This window comes from Eretmochelys imbricata, chromosome 1 (genome assembly GCF_965152235.1).
Source record: "Eretmochelys imbricata isolate rEreImb1 chromosome 1, rEreImb1.hap1, whole genome shotgun sequence".
NCBI classification, from domain to species: domain Eukaryota; kingdom Metazoa; phylum Chordata; order Testudines; family Cheloniidae; genus Eretmochelys; species Eretmochelys imbricata.
In genome coordinates, this window is record NC_135572.1 from 17,325,062 (window position 1) to 17,347,420 (window position 22,359).

Here is a 22,359-nt window from a genome sequence, read left to right on the forward strand (position 1 = left end):
CATTCAAAACATGAGCACGGTACAGCAAGGCCAGAATTATATGTAGGGCCCTACCAAATTCACAGCCATGAAAATTGTGTCACGGACCATGAAATCTGGTCTCCCCCCATGAAATCTGGTCTTTTGTGTGCTTTTACCTTCTACTATACAGATTTCACAAGGGAGACCAATGTTTCTCAAACTGGGGGTCCTGACCCAAAAGGGAGTTGCAGGGGGATCGCAAAGTTATTTTAGAGGCATCACAGTATTGCCACCCTAACTTCTGCACTGCCTTCAGAGCTGGGCGCTGGAGAGCTGCAGATGTTGGCCGGGTGCCCAGTTCCGAAGGCAGCAGAAGTAAGGGTAGCAATATCACAACCACCCCCTACAATAACCTTGCGACTCCCTCACACAGCCCCTTTTTGGATCAGGACCCCGACAATTACAACACAGTGAAATTTCAGATTTAAATAGCTGAAATCATGAAATTTACAAAGTTTAAAAGGCTATGACTGTGCAATTGACCAAAATGGACCATGAATTTGGTAGGGCCCTAATTATACGTGAAGGACATTAATAAAAGGACACCCTCTGGAAAACAACGCCTAGAGTAGAATCCATTATCACATAGGCAGTCACGTGGGACAGGACACTAGACTACACTATGTCTACACTGCAATCAGGGGTGAGAATGCAGCATGTGTAGACATACCCAAGCTAGCTTTGATCTGGCCAGGTCAAACAACAACAGCAGTGAAGCCTCAGCAGCATGGGCTGCACAAGCCCATGTGGGACCCTGGGTAAATACTTGCGTGGCTCACCCATGCAGCTGCCCATACTGCCGTGGTTTCAATACTATTGTTATTCAAACTAGCTAGATTAAAGCGAGCTCAGGTAGTTACATATGCTTCAGGCATACCTCTGATTGCAGTGTAGACATACTCTGGGAGTCAGGAAACCTGGGTTCTATTCCCAGCTTTGCCACTGGCCTGCTGGGTGACCTTGGAGAGGTCACATCTCCCTGTGCCTCAGTTTCCCCATCTGTAAAATGGAAATAACGATACTTCGATCTGACATCTTAAGAAGAAATACAGCAATGACCATGGGCCAGGTTCTGCTCTAGCTCCCACCAGGGTAATTCTGGAGTAGTTCTGTCAACTTCAATGCTGCATTTATAATGGTGTAAGTGAGAGCAGAATTTTACCCTTTGCAAAGCCCTGACTCAGCTAAGCACTTGGGCACGTGCTTCAGCGCTTTGTAGATTTGGGGGCCTACATTCATACTTTCCACAGTGCTACATAAACACCGAAAAGCCGATCACCCTACCCAACAGTGTAAGGGCAATGATTCCAACTCGGAATGGCACATCAAGACCCTGGCAGTAACTAATACAATGCTCTCATTTGTAATTGCAAGCAACTTGGCTGTGTTCTCTGCACCTCATCCAAATCCCACTGAGGTTTGTAAGATCGTTAGGATAGAGATCTGCCTTCTATGTGTTTCCTGTAATCTGTCTACATACTCGGATGCACGATAAAGTAATTATTCCTTATACTCCCCTTTCTGTCTGTATCTGTTGTCTTATGCTTAGATTGTAAGGTCTTTAGGGCAGGGGCCATCTCTTTGTTCTCTATTTTTGCACAGTGCCTGTCACAATGGGCTTCTGGTCCATGACGAGGGCTCTTAGGCACTACGTAATACAAATAATAATAAATCAATACCAAAGTCACAGTGTGACAGTGGGAACAGGAGCAGGCCCGACATGCAGTTGTGTCAAACACTAGTTGATAAAGGATTGGACGTAGCCCATCAAGTATTGATTGCCCATATCTGTGTCGTAGCAAAGTGAAATCTTAGCCAGAGGAAGTTGCACACTGAGACACGGTGCTTCCCCCTTACCTAATTGTGACGTCTGTCTCAAGACCATCCCCACCATGTTCAATGGTCTTCTGAAATGACATCTCAGTGTTTTCTGGAGCCAGCTAGGAAGATGACATAAAGGAATTCCAGTTTCGACAAGCGCCAGATGACTCCCAAGAATACTTTCAGTTTCTTGGTAACCACCCCCACTGCCCTGCCCCACTGTGATTGCCAGTAAAGTTCACTTTGTCCAATAGCTGAAAATCTGTTTTACTTGCTTCATGCCTGTAGGTCCCATCAGGGCTCTAGGAGCATCCAGGATCATTTACAAATCTGCTGGAGGGCAGGACAAGCCCCAAACCATCAAGTTCTTCAGTCAGTCAATAACAGAGCAGGAGGCTTTGTTCACGTTACGTTGCTCCTTAAATCAGTACATCCGAGGCAGAGTTTGACTATACCTCTAACCCTTCCTCTTTCTCTGTTCCTGTTGACAATATCCCCACTCTTCCCATTATACAGGCTTGTAGCCTAAAGGTCAACTTTGGCTATTTCATCTCACATCCAGGCTCTCACCAAATTGTGGTGCTTCTTTTAAATACCTTCCTTCCTCTCAGTGCCAACCACCAAGTTGATAGTCTGCTCTCTAGTTATCTCAAGCCTTGACTACCATAACCTGCACCTCCCCAGCCTTCCACTCAGCCACCACTCAGCCTACCACTCCGCCACCCAACACACCCAAAATCATCTTTGCGCCACATCTCTGCCTTCCTCCACCTACTTCACCGGCTTCTTATCTTCTTCCACACAACTTTTAAGCTTCTCATCACCCCCTTAAACAGTCTTCCAGCTTCTGCCTTGTTCTCATGCTGTGAACTATCCTGGGATAGTACTTTGCCTGAGAGTCACTCTGAACTGTTCCCCTTGTCTCCTTCGCTCAATTCCACGCTACGCACAATGCCTGTGTTCTTTGACCTGAATCATCGGAAAGCTCTGGTGCACTGATGGTGCTTGGTAATGAAATCATGAGGGCTTTTTCTGCATACAAATCCAAAACAGAATAGATTCCCTTTATAGATTCCCTGTCAGAGGCTGACTGCAGAGCTCTTGGGGTGAGGGTGGGGAATCTGCAATCTACAATACAGATCATGAAAGAATGATACCAAACATCTTCCCCCAGACCTACCATTGGTGCTCCTCTGTGTCCAATGAGGGCTGGTTTGGGCCCCAGAGTCCCCACCTCTCTGATGCAGGGAGAGTACATCCCCAGAGGTATCAAGAAAAGAAGGACCAGGATAGCCAGGTATGGACCAATAATTATTGCCTGAATCACTGAAAGAATGCAGAAGGGGAAGGCTAGAGTTAATCCATTTGATAATTTATGAGTTTGCCCCAGGGCTTGATTTATATCAGAGCTGTTTGGCTCTTGGGCCAAGTCTGGTGTCCTGAATCACTAAATCCTTCCCATCAGTCAATCCCCTTCTTTTCTGTACCCCATGCATCTCTCCAAACTATGCCCTGTACCAGTCTGTTTAGTGGTCAGATAACTGGGATTCAGCACTGCTGGGTCATATTTTTGGTTTGTCTCCTAACTTGCTGTGCCATCTTCAGGAAGTCACAGTCTATGCCTCAGTTTCCCTATCTGTAAATATGGATGTAATAAGATTTACTCAGCTTCACAGGAAAGAGCCTGAGAAGGTCGATGCTGTTTGCAGTAAAGGCGAAATACTATTTATTGTTAGATGAATGATATGGTAAGCGGCATTTAAAAATTTCATTTATACTCAAAAGCAGGATGATGCAGTGAGGAGCATTCTCTGCACCATTCTCTTTGTGCATCCTAGAGGGCGAACTTCAGCTCCTTAACAATGGTTTTCCACAGCAGGATTCACTTTTACCAAGGTAGATTGGCCTGCTATAGATCTCAGCTCCATGGTTTTCCGCAGGCTGTGTGGTTCAGAAGTCTGCCTACCCATACATCTAGATGTGGCCCATCACCATGGCACCAGAGCACCTCAGTGTGCAACTATTTGGGGATTTTCACAGAAGATAAGAAAATAGCGCCTCTGAGACGTTCTCGCCTATGGACCAAGCTTCCCGTGAGGTACAGTACCCTGGAGAGCATCCCATTCCCCAGCCCATGCATGCTATCACAGTGAGACAGCTTTGGATGTGCCCTGTGGGGATTCCCACAAAGGCACTATACTGACTGAAATCCCTACAGTGCAGTGGAAGCTACATTCAAGCCAACCATGTCTGTGTTCCACGTAGTCTGGCATCAGGTGAGGTTCTTATTGCAGAGAAGTAGAGTCAGGAGAGGTGGACCAGGAGTTTGCACGTACTGTATGAGTACAGCATTTTCACTGGTTCCCAAACTCGGGGGGCGTGAAGAAATTCCAAGGGGGGCATGAGGCTGCCCAGCCCTTGAGCTGCCGGCTGGGGAGGCTAGCCCCCCAGCCCCTCCCCTCCTGTCCACTCCCCCCTGCAGCCACGCCGCCGTGCAGGCAGCATGGCTTGTGCCCACCCACCTCCCAGGCTTTCCAATAAGCCAGTCCTACCACTCTGAGCAGCCTGGTAAGGGGGTAGGGAGTGGGGGGAGGGGGGTTTGGATAAGGGGCAGGAGGTGCAGGGGGGGCAGTCAGGGGACAGGGAGAGGTCAGATGGGGCAGAGGTTCTGGGGGGGCAGTCAGGAGACAGGGTACGGGGGCGGGGGGATTGGATAGGGGGTGAGGTCCCAGGAGGGGGCAATCAGGGGACAAGGAGCAGGAGGGATTGGATAGGGAGTGGGACCCGGGGGGACAGTTGGGGTGGGGGGTCCCGGGAGGGGGTGTTCAGGGGACAAGGATTGGGGGGGTTGGATGATGGTAAAGGAGAGGCATGGGGTGTCAGGGTTTCTCAGAAATTAAAAAGGAGGAGTGATGCTGAAGAGTTTGGGAACGACTGTTTTAGATACAAATTAACATCTACTCTGGGTGTCAAACTGAACAGCACAGGTGAGAGCTGCAAAGTGTGACAGGCTCCAGTGTGAATGTTCAACATCTTCATTTGCTTTGGATACTGTCACTGATTAATGCTCACAACATCCCTGGCAAGGAGGCAAGTAAGTGTAACCATTTTGCAGAAGGAGAAGGTGAGACAGAGAGAAAGAGAGAGTGCCAGGGCCAGGATTCATAATCAGGAGTTATTGACACCTGGGCCTGCCCTTATGCTCCTAGACAACACTTCTCTGAGCCGCACATCAATCCTTAGAACATTCCAACAGACGGGGACAAAGTCTCCTTGCTAGCTCATCAAGCTTCCCTGCCATACTAAGGGCTACCTTCAGTCGCTTGCTCCATCTCAGGTGGGTTCTTCTGAAAGCCCCTTCTGTGATGTGGAGTGACTGGACAGGCTTTCAGAAGAACCCGCTTGAAACATGACTGCAAACAAGAGCCAGACATGGAAGAGGATTGGCAGCCTTTCCGGCCAGACTTACAGTTCTAGCTCCATTTCTGTACATGCCTAAGAACATCAGGGCTTGTGCTAAACCCTCTCAGGCATGAAAGATTTGCCAAACAAAGGGGCAATTATGACCTTAATGCTCGTCACAGTGAGGAAAACCATGGCAGAGAGAGAAAGCATTGTTGCTGTGGGGTTTCAAATTCAAAGACGCAATTATTCCTTTGTTGTGTGTTAAGGCAGGCATGGGGGATTGCAAATATTACAGCATCGCAAGTATTAGATACAGGGGACAGACTGGATGACCTAATTTCTAACAGAGCAGTTTGGTTTTTTATGATGTCAATCACAGTGTTTCTTATGTAAGGAGCAAGGTTCTCCTCAGGCCCCAGGAAACAGCGAGGTTGTTATTTGCTGAGAGCCTGTCATGTGTTCAGTGCCAGCCTCCAAGGAATCGATCCTCTGGAGATAATACAGATTGTACATGCTGGACACCACTAGCTCAAATTTATGGAATTTCTAACTTGCTAACAGGCGTTGAGGAAGAAGCATGTTTTAACATGCTGGTGTTTGTGTGTCCCTGGAGAAGGATGGGTGTGGGGGAGAAATGGACTACCTGAGCTGCCACTCCTGGCGCTAGGGCTGCCATGAATGTCATTGTTCAGGGCAACCTCACATGTATTCCCCCTCCACAGTCCACCAACGGCACCCACTCTTAGTCTCCTGACTCCTCAGCCATCACTTCTCTTGGGTGGAGACCTCTCTCCTGACCAGGGTTTTCCAGGCTTCACAGTTCCCTGCCTATGGTGTGATATTCTCAGCAAGCCAGACTGCCTAAACAGGCCAACGGCTGCACTTTGCTTTCTCTCCAGAGGCTGTAATTGCCAGCAAGTTACCACACAGCTCTTTATAAGCAAGCACATTTATTCTTAAGGTGAAAGCATTGCAGAGAAAACATTAAAAACAATTCAAGAACCAACATGCATGCTAATAAGCTTAGCAGAGATCACCCCAACCCCAACCCCAGCCATGGGCTCTGGCAGGAGTCAGTCCTTCAAACCCCACAAAGGATTTTTTGTAAGGTTTCAAGTTGATAACAGCCTTAGCTCAGAAGTAGCACCGCCATGAATACTTCAGTCTTTCCTTTATAAAGCATGGGCCTTTGACGTTGGCCTCAAGTAACAGGTGATCAGCACACAATGGCTCACTCCTCAGAGCACCATTTCAAAAGGCAGGGGGATCGGTTCATAACAAGAGGTGGGGGATTTGCATTCACCTCCTCCTAGATATTCCCCAGGAAAAACGACTTAACCTATTTTGTTCCAAGGGGCCATTCTTGTCTAGCATATCCAGTACAGTTGTTTGAACCCCCAGGTCTCACATCTGACACACCTCCCCCCTCAAGAAGTTACGTACAGTCCTGGCCCATAATAATCCATAATCCATTAATTACGTACAACGGACACCAAAGATACTTAAACTTAGCTTAATAAGGTCTCCCTAGGATGTCCCTGGAGAAGGGAAGGGGTGGGCTGCCTTAGCTGCCACACCGGGCACTAGTGCTGCCATGAACTCTATCCTGGCCACTGCCTAGGGCAGCCTCCAGAAGAGACATCTCAGCAAGCACAAATGGGGCAGAGGAGATGACCCGTGTCCTGTTCACCACTGCTATTGCATATTTGTACATAGCAATGAGCTGCTGAAGTTGCAACAAGGGCTCCCATGACAACCCCTCCCATTAAGCCCTGATACAGCTATCCCACCCCTCCCCGCAAAGTGCAGGGCCGCAGTAAAATCAGTGGGGCTCTGACTGGTGCCCATGGCTCAGTGCCTTAGGCTGTTTAGAAACCCCATGAAGCAAGGACGCAGGTGTTGGCAGAAAGGACGGGCGAGGAGCTGGGGCTCCTTGTCATTCATTTTCTCCCTAAGACAAAAGTTCTTTGTCAGAACCTCAAGCAAGGAAGGGAGGCAGCATCACTGGGCAAACAAGCATTGGTGCATTAAGTGTGCTAGCTGGAAGGCTCCACCCCTTGATACTGAGTATATTGACAGGCTGATGTAAGAGCTATGGGCACTCTGAAAATCAGGCCGTTTTAAGGTGTCTCAAGGCACACAAAAAGTGAGGCCCAAAATTGTTACCTATTTTTGAAAGTCTTGGCCTATATCCCCATCTCTCCCATTTGCACAAAGCAGAGCACAGAGGTTCCAGGTGGAAGCTGCACCTGTAGAGCATAAAGGAGAGCTACTGTACCTTTTTTACTCATTCGGAAGGCATGCAAAGCCACTGGCCAAGACAGAAGGACCATGGCTGCTATTGCACCTATGTGGAGATAGGGAGCTGTGACCTGTACGGGAGACAAGAGGATTGCTGTGAAAAGCCAGTTTATGGAAACAAACAGCTCTCCTAATACTGACATAGTTGAGCTATGGGGCTCTGCTAGAGGTACAGACAGTTTTTCCCCAATCTTACACTTGGCTTGGGCCCTTTGAGAACTTCGTGGAACCCACAAGAAAGTCCCTGTCCCCTACATTTTTCTTTAGCCCCATGGCAGGTCAGCTGAAGTATACTGATGTGATCCTCAAGAGCCCATCAACCCTGCTCCTGAGTCAGCCAAAGGGGATGCAGGATAGCAATGCAAGGCACGCCTTTCCCTCAGGAGCTGAGTGCACTATCCTGAACTCAACTTCTTCTCTTAGTCTTGGTTCTTATATGGCCCCTCATCACCATAGTACCTGAGTGTCTTCCACCAGACAGTCAGGCCATTCCAGCTAGATTCAGTTTCAACACTTCATTATGAACATCACCAGTTATGAAAATCAGACCACTAATTGCATGATAACTCACTTGAATGGTAATGCTCAATATCCAACTGTACTATCATACTAGTTAGTATAACTGCAGCAGCTGATTACTCCGATGTGTGTCTAATCCTTTTTCCAATCTTGCTAGACTACTTGATTAGCCTCACTAATATTCTGCAACAGCTAGTTCCACAAATTAATAATGTGCTTCATAAGAAGTATTTACTCTTATTTATTTAAACAAAGCGCCTGATCTCAGACTAGAGGGTTTAGGTCCATTGTATTTAGATCCAATTGCATTTCAATTTATTTGGTTTTTTTTAGCTTCAGATTTGTAACCTTGGGAATATTCTTCATGTTTTACTAACATCAAATAACTGATTTATTAGATTACTATTTTTGAAGGACAGCTATAGAAATTGTAATTGATTTCTTTCACTGTAAAGGTTAAACAAGCACTCAAAAGCTCAGATGCTTCTCTGAATTTATCATAAATGTGCAAAAGTGGGATGGAAATCTGAAAGAAATATGCTGTTTTTTGGCCTGACGGGAGATATTGGGCAAGATTTTCCGCTGAGTTGTACGCTGGTATGACTCCATTAAAGTCAAGGGAGTCACTCCAGCATAAAACTAGAGTAGCAGACAATCTGACCCATAGTGAAATCTGAAATTACCAAGGTATATGGTAGGGAAAAAACATTATCCAAATGTAACATGGTTGTATGTTGCATCCACAGAAGCACCAAAGCAGTCCTAGCAATTTTGCCAGCCATGGTAGAAAATGTTTTTAACACCTTCCTCATGCCCAGCAGCCAAGCAAAACAAAAAACAAAACCAAAAAAAGAAGAAGAAAAACTCAGCCAATGTTGAGGAGAGGGGGGAGAAAGGCTGGCCAAAAATGCCCAGCAGCACAGCGTTGTGGTGGTATTCCCTGGAAGTTGGCACCCATGGTGACGGCCCTGCTTGCCCGCCCCTAGAACTGGCCATCTGCATCCCTCTACTGGCTAATCCATATACAGAATACCAGCCTACTATGGATGAAAACTAATGGAGTTCCTCCTTTAGCTGAAGCCGTAGAGGTGTCTCCAGCATTAGTTTCAAACTCTCCTGACAGCTTGTGGAAGGAATCACTGCATAAACATTGATAAAAACTTTTTAATAACATTTTAGTTCAAGTTTGATTCCAGAAATAGGTAACAGCGGATGCTGGCTCATTTTTTTTGAACAAGTTTAATCCCGTCCTGTTTCTGAACCCAAGGACATTTGATGGAAGATATTTTCTAGAACTGGCTCGTAAATGCTATTTTCCTATCACAGGAAATGTTGACATTTCAGAATTCGTTTCCATTCCAAATCAGAACAGAAAGTGGAAATAAAAAATATCACACAACGAAAAATTCTAAAAGGTTTGAATTGTAAACACACAAACAACTTTTTAAAATATTTTTGATCAAAACAATTCAGCATTTCAAAATGAAAAATGGAGTTTCTGATTGACATTCTGAAGCTAAACAAAATTTTTCATCCCCATTCCCCTGAATCAGAATAAAAAATAAAAAATGTAGTCAAAATTGATATTTTATGGAAAATTTTGAGTTTGATGACACTGCATCCCTGACAGAAAAATTGTATGTGAAAAAAATGCCTCTGTTTCCATATTTTCCAACTATTTCCAGTCAAGGCTTTTGTTAACAAGTTGTCTTTTTTTTATGTAGAGCTTCCATGTTCTTACCTGAAATGACAGGCGGACGGTTTTCCATCGAACTCCCCACAGTTTAGAAAATACAGCGATGGCAGCTATGGAGAAACCCAATACCAAAAAAGTCCCAATCTGCAGAGACAAATAGGGTATTGCCTGGCTTCAGAATTAGTGTAGGACAATTTGTGGCACCTTAGAGACTAACCAATTTATTTGAGCATAAGCTTTCGTGAGCTACAGCTCACTTCATCGGATGCATGTAGTTCATGAAAGCTTATGCTCAAATAAATTGGTTAGTCTCTAAGGTGCCACAAGTCCTCCTTTTCTTTTTGCGAATACAGACGAATATGGCTGTTACTCTGAAACCTGTAGGACAATTGTAATTCGTATTTCTGTGTATACTACCCTTAGCTACTGTTGTATGTGGGTTATAAAGATGGCTTGGATTCCAAAGGTATAGAGTATTTTCTATGTGGCAGTGATCTTTATGAGCTTGATCATCTAAACTGACCTAGCTGAATTAGGTTAGGTCTACACTCTGTGACTCGGATCCAAGCCCTGTCATTTTGCAGTGTGGACACAGCTCAAGCGGCTGAGTGAAAAGGTCTGCATAGTGCACTACGGATGTTAGCATGGCTGTCAGACCCCCAAGTCCAACAATCGTAAACCCAGGTTTACAATGCAGTATGGACACTCAAGCATAGGCTTGGAAACACCAAGTCCACAAATGTGGGTTCCACAGACCTGGGTTTACAATGCAGTGTTGACATACTCTTAGAGGCAAAGAGACCTCTAAAGCAGAGATTGGCACACTATGGCCCACGGGCCACATCTGGCCCGCAGGACCATCCTGCCTGGCCCTTGAGCTCCCGGCCGGGGAGGCTAGCCCCTGGCCCTTCCCCTGCTGTCCCCTCTCCCCCGCAGCCTCGGCTCACCATGCCGCAAGCTCTCTGGGCAGCGAGCCTGCGAGCTCCTGCCGAGCAGTGCAGTGGCGTGACTGGCTCCAGCTGGGTGGCGCAGCTGACAGTCCTGGTGCTCTGACTGGCATGGTAAGGGGGCGGGGAGCAGGGGGGTTGATAAGGGGTAGGGGGTCCTGGGGAGCAGTCAGGGGACAGGGAGCAGGGGGCGGTTGGATAGGTGTGGGAGTCCCAGGGGGCCTGTCAGGGCGTGGGGGGGGGGTGGTCTGGTGGGGGGGTAGTTAGAATCATGGGGTCCCGGGAGGGGGCGGTCAGGGGACAAGGAGCAGGGGGGGTTGGATGGGTCAGGGGTTCTGAGGGGGGCAGTTAGGGAGCAGGAAGTGGGAGGGGCGGATAGAGGGCAGGGGCCAGGATGTTTGGGGAGGCAAAGCCTTCCCTACCCGGCCCTCCAGTTTTGGAACCCCCCATGTGGCCCTCAGGCCAAAAAGTTTGCCCAAACCTGCACTAAGGAGAAACACTGAGTGACAGATCCATCATTAATAATGGCTAGGTTGTCTCTTTGGTCAGGGATGCTACCCCATGTTCTGGATGTGCCTAAGCCTCTGACTGCCAGATGCTGGGACTGGATGATAGGGGATGGATCACTTGATATTTAGCCTGTTCTGTTCATTCCTTCTGAAGCACCTGGCATTGGCTATTGTTGGAAGACAGGGTACTGGGCTAGATGGACCTTTGGCCTGATCCAGCATGGCCATTCTTATGCTATGGATTTTGGCCAAGCATGTCTCAGGTCAATCACCTAAGGGATGTCAGTGCTGCAATGTAAATGCAGGCTTTGAACTCAGGCTCAAGCCTAACCCCCTTTCCGCATACACCCTAATCACAGTAACCCAGGGCTTGGACCCAGGGTCCCAGTATTCCATGGGGGTGGAGGGCCTGATTCAAGCTGGTAGCCAGGGTTCAAGCCCTATTGCTTTGCAGTATAGATGCCACTCCACTGGGAGTCTGCTCTGGGAATCTGCCAAAAGTATCCCATAATCCCATGGGGCAACTTTCTTTGTCCTCCAGACAGTCAAGTTTGGTGGACAGTCAAGTTTTCCCATAAACAAAGGGCTTTCCCTGTACTATAAACAAAGGGCTAGAGTGGACACATTTTGGGATGGCACTAGGAAGTCTGGGATATGGGTGGTTGGACTTGGGCCTGCATAATGTGTACAGGCTGGAGCCCCAGGCTGGAACCCAGGGTTCAACAATTCCTAACCTGGAGTTACAGATGAGTGTAGATGCTCAAGCCCAAGGTTAACAAACCCAGGGGCTGCTGACTCCGGTTCTATTAACCCTGGGCTTACATTGCAGTGTAGACCTACCCTCTATTAGCTGGCTCAAGGCATCACAATGTCATAAACTGAAATTATGAGGGGTTGCTAATATCACCTGTAATCCATCCTGACTTTTTCTGTCTCTGGGTGATTCTACCAGTGAATTTTAGGGGTAGATTGGCTGACTTGGAGAATTGCATTCTCTGTCTACCCAGGAGCAGATACAAAAATGATCAGCAGCAGTACACACTTCCTCGTGGATTTAAGAGCACTAATTCTCACTTTCGGTGGGCAGAGATGTCAGCCATTTTGTTTACAGAGACACTGCAGCCAGTTACAAAGGGGATGCATACATTGTGCTCTCTCCCCAAGCCTTTCCTTTTGCTTTTGTTTTTTAAATTCCTTAACCTTGAAGAGAATCATCACGTTAGACTGAAAATGTGTTTTGGTCTCTGGGTAGGGAACCATCCCATAATTGACCTTAATTGTTGTAAAGTGTGGATACAGAAGTTTCTGGAATGACTCAACTATCCCACCTTGTGACTCCAGTGCAGGTACAACTGCTGACCTTCTGACAGCAAACACACGGCTAGAACCTGGGAAATCAAATGGAAAACCATGGCATTATAACATGGTTAAACACTGCCCAGTGACTTCAGGCCTCAGGATCATAGATCTGTGAAGGCAGATGCAGAATTATATTGCATAGAAAAGTCACTTTGAATGAAACTTTCCAAAGCTGATATTGCACAAAGAAGAACCGGCGTCTACGTGCTACACCAACAGCATTAAGAAATAAGGATAACAGAACTGGAACGATTCTTTCCCCTTCTACTGAATGTAGAGGTCCTTTGTCCTATTGCTTAACGCCAGGGTGGTTAGAGGCACATTATCCATGCAGTAGATTTGGATACAATCAGTTTCCAGTGGGAAGAAATTTTAAAAATATGTTATTGTGATGGGATTGAGTGGAACCTGTTTGAAGCTGGTGAGCATGACAACAGCTGCCCTTCATTCGGGGTAAAGGTAAAAAGCAATTATGTTCCTTTGTGCAATAGAGAGCTGAAAGAATAGGAGCTACCACCCAAAACATAGGCCATAAACATGGCTGGTCAGGAATCAGAGCTCTGGGGAACGAGGGCTTTGACTGGGGGCTGAAATGCAAATTCAGGGTGCTGGATATTGTTTGACAGAAAAGTGTGTGTGTGTGTGAGAGAGAGAGAGAGAAGCAGGAACACCATAGCAGCACACAGACAAGATGGCAAGGCAGCACCAGACACAACCAGAGTCGCTTTTGTGGAAAAAAGCTCAGAGCTTTTGGGCAGAGTGCTGGCTGGAAAGGGGCTTGAAATTGTGAGCAAAGAAACAATCTCCTGTTTGATTCTGACTGCATTCAGGGAAACAGGACTTTGTGTACATTCTTTGTAACACAGGATTGCATCAAAGAAATACCTAACATCCATTTCTCCTCCCCAAGGCCACAAATATTGGTTCACCACTTAGGTCAAAAAAGGGAAGCAACATTCTGCCTCAAAAACGGGTAACATCTTATCAGAAAGCAGGCACCTCTAGCAGCATGATAGAAACCCAAGGAAAGAATATGTTCTGATGTGAAACATTTGTATCAGCTATTCTAAAACTGGTTAAAAACACTTGTCTGTGGCTCATAATGCCAGTGCAATATTTGCCCTTTATTACAGGATAGATCCAAAAGGTGAAAGATTCTATGCAGGTCTTTCAAGTGGAGCACAGAACTCACAGCCCAGCAGGTGAGGAGACCAGGATGCCTTTACACCACCCTTCACACCCCTAGGGATCATTTCGGATGAATGGGGAGCAGTCTTAAGCTGTGGCAGTCACAAGCTGCTTAAGGACATCCCCTTCTATCCCTGTGCACATCCCCCCAAACCAGAGCTTGCGAGGGGACATGGATAATACAGCCATAAGCTGTCCTACACAGGGCTTGGGCTGGGGGAAATTCTGTGCTGGCTGAATGCACAGCTTTTATGGCAGCACCATATTGGGGCTGGACCTCACCTACTATCAGAAGGTAGTGCAAGTCACTTGGGATCCAATGAAAAACACTCCCAAGGTGGAATTTCAGTGGGGCGTAGGTGCCTAAATATCCTTGTGAATCCCACCCTCAGTTTTTCCAGGATGACACTGCTTGGAAATCAATGCTCTTTAGCCAAAGGGGGGATTTTAAATGCACATGCAATCAGAAAGAGGAGCAAGAGAATATAGCAAATACAAATCAGAGTTTGAGCATTGGCCTGCTAAACCCAGGGTTGTGAGTTCATAGAATCATAGAATATCAGGGTTGGAAGGGACCTCAGGAGGTCATCTAGTCCAACCCCCTGCTCAAAGCAGGACCAATCCCCAATTAAATCATCCCAGCCAGGGCTTTGTCAAACCTGACCTTAAAAATATCTAAGGAAGGAGATTCTACCACCTCCCTAGGTAACGCATTCCAGTGTTTCACCACCCTCCTAGTGAAAAAGTTTTCCTAATATCCAACCTAAACCTCCCCCACTGTTCAATCCTTGAGGGGGTCATTTAGGGATCTGAGGCAAAAATTGGGGATTGGTCTTGCTTTGAGCAGGGGGTTAGACTAGATGATCTCCTGAGGTCCCTTCCAACCCTGATATTCTATGATTCTTACGTGCTGTCTCCTATTGCAACACCAGCTCACTGTCCCCCAACCATAGTCTTATAACACTATTTTCTTCCCGTTATGTCAGTTTGGAGTTGGGATGTACACAGTTCAATATGACCCTACTCAGCCCTAATCTGGCTGACTACAGCTCCCTATTAACCAAAAGTCAGTCATGCTCCCTGGTAGCAAATGTACACTGTCCTTTACACACCCATTCATCCAAACCCACAAGCTTCTGGAGATTCCCGCTGTCTCAGTAACCCACATGAACACAGCGGCTCTATAAAGCCAAGCACTGCTTGAACTACAGGCCCTAGTCCACCATCTTCGATGCAGCAGCAGAATCATAAACCTCTCTGTGTGCTGTAGCCACCAGAGGAGGACAAATAGCCACACTCTGTTACCATGTGGTTACATCTCCAAAACCCTTTGGTTGGTCAAGTTTGTACTGGATATAGGAAAATAAGATCTGTTGCCCTTAGCACCACTAAGTCTGGAATTATACTTCAATTAAACCATCTCTATCCAACTTTTTTTGTGTGGAGGGAGTAAGAAAATTGTTTTGGGAAATGGATGGCTGTTGAATTAATTGAAGCTGGATGTCTGGAAAAATTACACTGAAGTGGACAGATGGAGAGGATCTTTGCAAAGACAGTAAGTGCTTTGTTGTGCGAGGCTTTGCTCAGCTAGAGGGGGCTGGTGGAAAGAAGAAAGTTTGCTTCAGTGATTCAGAATAAGTGAGGAGAAGGCTAGGGCACTGTGGTCGAGATTAGTCATTAAGGGAGATGACAAAACACTTCCAAACAAAACCAGTGCAACTAGAGCTGGCTACCGGTCACTACAGAATTGTTCTATTCAAACAAGGGCTTCAGTGTGTTCAGGCCTGGGATGGGACAAGCCATCAAAGTAGACCATCAAGGCAGAAACTTTGCTGTGCCACTTCCCTACTGGAATCATGCACATCACATGATTGGGAACAAACGGGCAACGTGGCAGCTTTACTTGGAACCTTGGCCAAAACCACTTCCCACAGAAATCTCGCAGCTTTCTCCATGCCAGAGACCATGGAAATTCAAGTCAGCATAGTTCAAAGTCAAAAGAAGACACTTTCCCATGCCCCATCAGTTGGGGCAATTAAAATTGAAAAAGATTGCCAAGTGCAGTGGTAAATTCTCCATCCCTTGGAGTTTTTATGTCATGGCTGGATAATTTTCTTAATGCTGTTCTACAGTTCAACCACGAGTAGCTGGGCTAGACATAGGAATCATTGGATGGAAATTCTATAGCCAGTGTTATGCAGGCGATCAAATTAGATGATCATTATGGTCCCTTCTGGCCTTCCCAGCTATGAAATCTATTAGATCTATCTCTTCATTGATCAGCACATTGACCTAGGTTGGTTCAGAAGTAGACCAGACCCAGGTAGGGAAACAAGCTGCAAAATATCACGTACTGTCTTCCACCAAGCACAAAATGATGGCAATGAAGATATTTACAAGGGTAAGGTGTCAAAGTAAGATAGACAGGGATAGTTCCTTATATGTGGGAGGGAATGTTATCTACTAATTACAGAGAGTATAAGGAGCTTGAACTCCTCGGGCCTACTAGCAGCTCTGGCAGTGACTTTGTGTGTGTCCTTGGGCAAGTCATTTCACTTCCCTGGGCATCAGTTTGCCCGTCAAGCATAATATATTAAACTACCCCTCAGGGCTGTTGTGTTGCAAGTCGGGATTAATTAACCGCACTGGAGATCTCTGGGTGAAAGAACAGGACCATACCGTCAGGAATACAGCTTTATGGGAACACATGTTCTTTGCCAGAGGACTGTTTTAGTCCTCTCACATGTTTCCTCTTGACCCAGACCCAAATCAGAACTGGACCCTACATTGTTGTACCAATTCTCTTCTGCCCCTGGATGCTGCTCTCACCCATGCTGCCTCTGTTGCTTCTTTTGCCACGGGCAGGAACCCAGAGGGGGTGTATATTAGGCAGGCAGGCAGAAGAGGGAATTTCTGCACTGGCTGTGGCTGAGAGTCCCAATGAAGCCCCTTCCCCTGACCGGCCATATACTCTTCGTCTTCCCTGTCACAGTGCCTCCTGTAGGTCTCCTCAAACTCTTGAGAACTGGACAATCCTGAGGGTTTAGTGTTTTCCATTGTTCTGGAGGGTTAAAATGTGGCTTAACAGCCCTGTTTTTCGGCACATGTACTGCAAGGCACTGCTTGTCGTCCTGCAGCTTCAGAGACCCCAGGCCCTGAGCCAATTCTCAGGCCACTCTAATGAATCCCCCTTCATACAGAAAAGACAAAATCTTGGCCCGTCACACACACACGCACTGGCAGCATCAGCAAGACAGCTTCGTTGCTTAAAGCTGACCTGGCAAAGGGAACTATCAGGGTGGTGCTCTCTCTTTTACGTGTTCAGGCTTTGTAAAGAAAACCTAGAATTAATTCTTAGTATTATTTTTCCCCAAGTTTTTTAATCCTGGAAATCCTTAGACATGTGATAAATGTCATGTCACATCTTCCCTGGCTTGGAAAACCTGCTGAATGGCTGTGGGAGCTTATCCATCTTTAACAGAGAGAGGTTTTCTTCCAACTGTTGGTTAGGCATTTGAGTGAAACAGGCATTAATAAAAAACAGCAAATGCAGAGGTTAACGCTCTTGAAGAAAACCCTTTAATTTAATCAGGCTTCACCTTCCTGGGGAGCTCTGATAACATCATTCTGCTAGTTTTCCAGTCCTCCAGAGAATCTCTTCCTGGAAAAACAGGTAGGCGAGACATTAGGCTCTAAAAGAAAAGCTGCAACCACACAAAACATCCTCACGCTTTTTGGGTTGGGAAGGAACCCGACTGACTACATCTATAAATGTTAAAAAAAAAACCCCTCAAAGAACAAAAAAACAAAAAGTGAGCGTGGCCACAAATCCATTTTATTTTCCTTCACAGGCCACTTGGAAGACCAGAAGTTGCCTCCTGGCAATGGCTCGCAGCTCTTACTGTCCACACTAAAAGTTGCCACATTTTAGCTAAATCGGTATAGCTAAAGGGGTAAAGCTCCCCTGATGTGGATCCAGTTATATCAGTATAAAGGTAGGTACCTTATACTTGGTACAGCTATTCCTGTATGAGAAGGAGAATAAGGCTTTGTCTACACTGCCAATTGAACGACAAAACTTTTGTTGTTCACAGGTGCTTAAAAAAGCCCCCCCTGAAAGACACAAGTTTTGCCATGGCAAGTGGCAGTGTAAACGGCTCATTGTCGGCAGGAGCACTCTCCTGTCGACAACGCGAACCCCACTCGTAGGGGGTGGAAGTATGTTGGCGGCAAAAGTGCCAAAAACAGCATTTACACTGCCCGACTTTTAGTGACATGGCTGTGTCGCTGAAAGCTGTGTAGTGTAGACAAAGCCTTCGCTACAAGGCACCTCTAGGGTGAAACCTTCTTATGGGATGGAGGTTGATAGGTGTGAACTCACCCTTCAATTAACAGAACTTCAATTAAGCATAAGCCTCCTTAAGACAAAAGGTGTGTGAACCAGTCCACAAGTTTTTAGTGAGTATTGTTTTGTGTGGGTGGGTGGGAAGGCAGAACATAAAGAACAGGCAAGAAAGCCTGGAAAGAGAGACAGCCTAAAGGAGCAGCTGAAAGCCCGGTGGCTGACACGGGAAGAAACCTGGGAAGAGGGGTTTGGGTGAGGGGTGCAGGCTAAAAGAGTGCTCTAGGTGCTGTTTCCTGCCATTTGATTCCTTCTGAGTTCAGTGACACAGGACTTTGTACACTCTTCAGACATAAACAAAACTGCATCAAAGACATACCTGATTACCACCAATTTCTACTCCCACCTGGAACACCCACAGGGCTCCAAACTTTGACTAGTCGCTTGGGTCCAAAGGTGCAATAATACCAGTGGCCTTGTCTACACTTAAAAGGTATACTGTAAGTATACTGAGAAGAGCTATACCGGCAACCCCCACTTTGCAGTGATGCTTAAAACAGTTCCCTGAACAGAGTAAGCTGTACTGGCAAAAGGACTTTTTCTGGTATAACTGCATCTTCACTAGGGTTTTTGCCCGCACAGCTCTGTTGTTAGGGATGTTATTTTTCACATCCCTAAGGGAGATAGTTGTGTAGACAAAACGTTTAAGTGCACACTTAGGCCATGTCTACACTACAGCGGCACAGCAAAAGCGCAGCAGCTGTGTCTCTGAAGTGCTGTAACGTAGACACTTCCTACATCAACAGAAGGGGGTTTTCCATCCATGTAGGCAGTGCACCCCTCCAAGAGGTTGATCTACCTGCGTCTACAGTGGCGGTTAGCTTGACCTAATTATGGCACTCAAGGCACAACATTTTTCACAGCCCTGAGCAAGGTGCCTCGGCTGATCTAATTTTTAGGTGTGGACCAGGCCCAAGCCAATCCAACTGTGTCCACATTAGGGGTTGTAGTAATGTAACTCCGTTAGTTAAAAAAAAAAAAAAAAGTCACCCACCTCACCAACATAGTCATACTGGGACAGAGCCTGTGTAGGCCAGGCCTAAGGCTTTGATACTGCAAGTCAATCTGTTTCCAAAACTTGGGAATCCATATCTCACCTTATAGAGCGGTCACACACTCAGAGATGCTATCAGGGACCTATGCCCTGCAGGGGTTCAGCTGCATTATGCCCTTTGAAAAATACTTTGGGGTCGGGGGGGGGGGTGGCAGAAGAAGTCTGTTTTAATAGTGGGCTCTGGCTGAAGCAGCTCTGGACAGGGTTAAGTCTGTGGCGATAAGAGCTTTCACTAGGTTAGTACTAAACTGGGGCAATCCTGTGCTTGACAGAAGGAGTCAGGTTTCAGAATTGCAGTGATAAGACGCAGGGAGCTGTTTCTTTCCCTCACCAGAAATGGCAGTGTGTTTCCTATGCTCTCGCTTCCTTCTTATCCTAATCCTATTTACTTTGGGGCTTATTGCCTCCTGGTGCCCACCACTCCTCCACATAGATGCATGGAGCAACATCACCAAATTAGACACAATGACACAGTTCTGCAGCAAGTAGGGCAAGTGCCATTAGAAACACTCTGCAGCTTTTCTATGGCTTCTGTAAAGAAATACAGTCCCGGACTGCTTCTGCCTAACTGGTAACCTGGCTAGCTGAAGAGACACATGTTAAGTATCCTTGTAGCTCCCATCACCACAGTATCTGAGCACCTCATAGTCTTTAATGAATTTGTCCCCAGTGTATAGGGCAGTGCTATTATCCCCATTTTAAAGTGGGGAACTGAGACACAGAAAGACTAAGTGACGTGACCAAGGTTGCACAGGAAGTCTGCGGCAAAGCAGGGAATTGAACCTGGATTTCCTAAACCCCAGGCTAGTACCCCAGCCACCAGGCCGTCTGTCCTCTCACATGGTGGTATGCTGGGGTGGGTGAAGCTCTCACCCACCAATGCCTGTGATGGATCTGTTCTGTAGGTAACAGACCTCAGGATCTATGGAATCAATGTGTTGCCTTTCACCAGCACCAACATCATCTTAATGAAGTATTTATATTTGCACCATTGCTAAGCAGGAGAATGGTTACCATTTTCCGTTTATGTTGTGGTAACACCTAAAGGCCACAGGCAAGTAGGGCCCCTATTTGCAGCCTTTTTTTATTTACGTTAGAATAAAATGTCATAATTTATTTGTACTACAGTAGTGCCCAGGGCCCAGTCATGAATCTGGACTTCATTGTGCTAGGCGCAGCGTAAACACAGAACAAAGTATGCTCCCTGTCCTGAACAGCTAACAACCTAAGTATAAGATGAGAGGGACAACAGGTGAATGCAACAAATAGATGGGGACCAGCACAAGGAAACAATGAGATAAGAATAATGTAGATTATTAGTGGCATAGATGAGTCCAAGATGTAACCTCAGATCAGATCCAGCCCCCTAAAATTTCAAAGTGTGGTTGGGGGAAGAGTGAATTCAGAGTCAAATATCTGAGACTGAACCAGTTTCTTGAGTTTTGGCTCTAAATCCAGAAGGTGGTCATTTTCCAAATCTGTCTTGTAGTTAAGGTTTTTGCTTTGTTTTCTGAGAGTGCAGGGGTGGGGAGAGAAGATGGTAGAAATTTCAGGACAACAACATCTATTCTTGTAACAGTTCCACCACTGTGAACAGTGAAAATCACACAAGATCAGTGCCTCTTGCCATATATCCACCTGCTGTTCGACAAAAATCTCAGGAGATCAGATAGGATCTCATGAGATTTTTAAAAGGTAAGATCCCATGTGATTTTTGCAGTTGTGGGCATAATTTTCAGGAGAGCTGTTTGTGAGCATGTGCGCCCTTTTTGTTTAAATCTGTAGCAGGAAACCAGGCAGGGGAGGGGCGGGGTATGTTTCTAATTAGAAGGTCTACAGTAAAAGAGAGAGAAGCAAAACAGTTTTAGGGGTAATAATGCTTTCTACAGTCTAACGAATGTCCTTGTTCAGGGTTAGAAGAAGAAAAGTGACTCTTTCTGTGATTCTTTACCATTGATGCTTGACTCAGTTTTTAATACTTTTGTGCTGTCAAACCCAAACGTTAGCTGAGACTAAATGCGGATGCAAACACCAATTGCGTGGTCCATAACTAGCTGTCAGGCAACAGCGCTGTTTAAAGATAATGTTACTTACCAGTAACAGTGTGATGTATGTAAACAAGACTGCAGCTAGAATCAGAAGAAAAACAGACCAGAGAAACCAGTGGCCTGTGTTTCCATAGTTGTACCTAAAATGCAATAAAATCTTATAAACTGTCTGCAATTATTAAGAGTTGCATTTAAATAAATGGATACTTGTGGCACCTTAGAGACTAAACAAAAAAATTGGATACATTCCAATGAAGTGAGCTGTAGCTCACAAAAGCTTATGCGCAAATAAATTGGTTAGTCTCCAAGGTGCCACAAGTCCTCCTTTTCTTTTTGCGAATACAGACTAACACGGCTGCTACTCTGAAACCTATTTAAATAAATGTAAGTAATAAATTCCCTTCCATCCCCCCACACTCCCCTCCTGAAGGAATACAGATATGCATTTCCTACTAGGAGGAAACATGTTGATATAATGGAATCCACCTTCATAAAACTGGAGTGACCATAACACAAATGGCAAGGTAGGGATAAAATGTATATCTGAGAACTGGTCCAAGAGCATCGCTCAGATAAGCTTGCTGGTCCTGAGAGTGTTTGGATTGATCCAACAAAGTGTTTCTACTCCTGACAGGCTACACAATGTTGGAAATTAATTACATCATTTGGAATAATATCTTCTTTCCCTGCTGCATCCACACCCCACTTCATCTTGACATTACTTCACTAGCCAATCCCTTACAAACTGCTTGCCTTAGAGACAAGGGCTATGTGTCACTTGGAATTCCTCGTTTTCACTGTTATATGAAGTCTTGGTTTCTAGCACTAGCTTTTTAAGACAAGGCCCAACAACACAATATCAGAATTCAACTCTCTTTGCAACTGGTCCATGAACATGGCACTCCTGGCTGGGCTAGATGGTGCCTTTCCACAATGAACCACTCCATTCCCACCCCTTAAACAACCAAAACGGAACCAGCTTGGGGCTGGGTGGAGAAAGGCACAGGGGTCTTTTATTTCGTCTCAGAACTGGTAAAGCACCCAGAGACCAAAAGGTTGAGTCAAATATGCTGTAAATGCCCAGATTAA

The 22,359-nt window shown here is 46.0% G+C and overlaps 1 protein-coding gene across 1 annotated transcript in view; it reads right to left on the reverse strand.

Moving 5' to 3' along the window:
* The window catches only part of GDPD4 (glycerophosphodiester phosphodiesterase domain containing 4), a 46,030-nt gene that overhangs the window by 13,918 nt on the left and 9,753 nt on the right, over positions 1-22,359 (reverse strand). Inside the window, exons 3-8 of the mRNA XM_077841939.1 lie at positions 21,317-21,410; positions 12,548-12,607; positions 9,809-9,907; positions 7,526-7,619; positions 3,023-3,168; positions 1,879-1,961 (exon numbers count right to left, since the gene is read on the reverse strand). Coding sequence (XP_077698065.1) covers positions 1,879-1,961; positions 3,023-3,168; positions 7,526-7,619; positions 9,809-9,907; positions 12,548-12,607; positions 21,317-21,410 — 576 coding nt within the window. The remainder of the gene's footprint in view (positions 1-1,878; positions 1,962-3,022; positions 3,169-7,525; positions 7,620-9,808; positions 9,908-12,547; positions 12,608-21,316; positions 21,411-22,359) is intronic.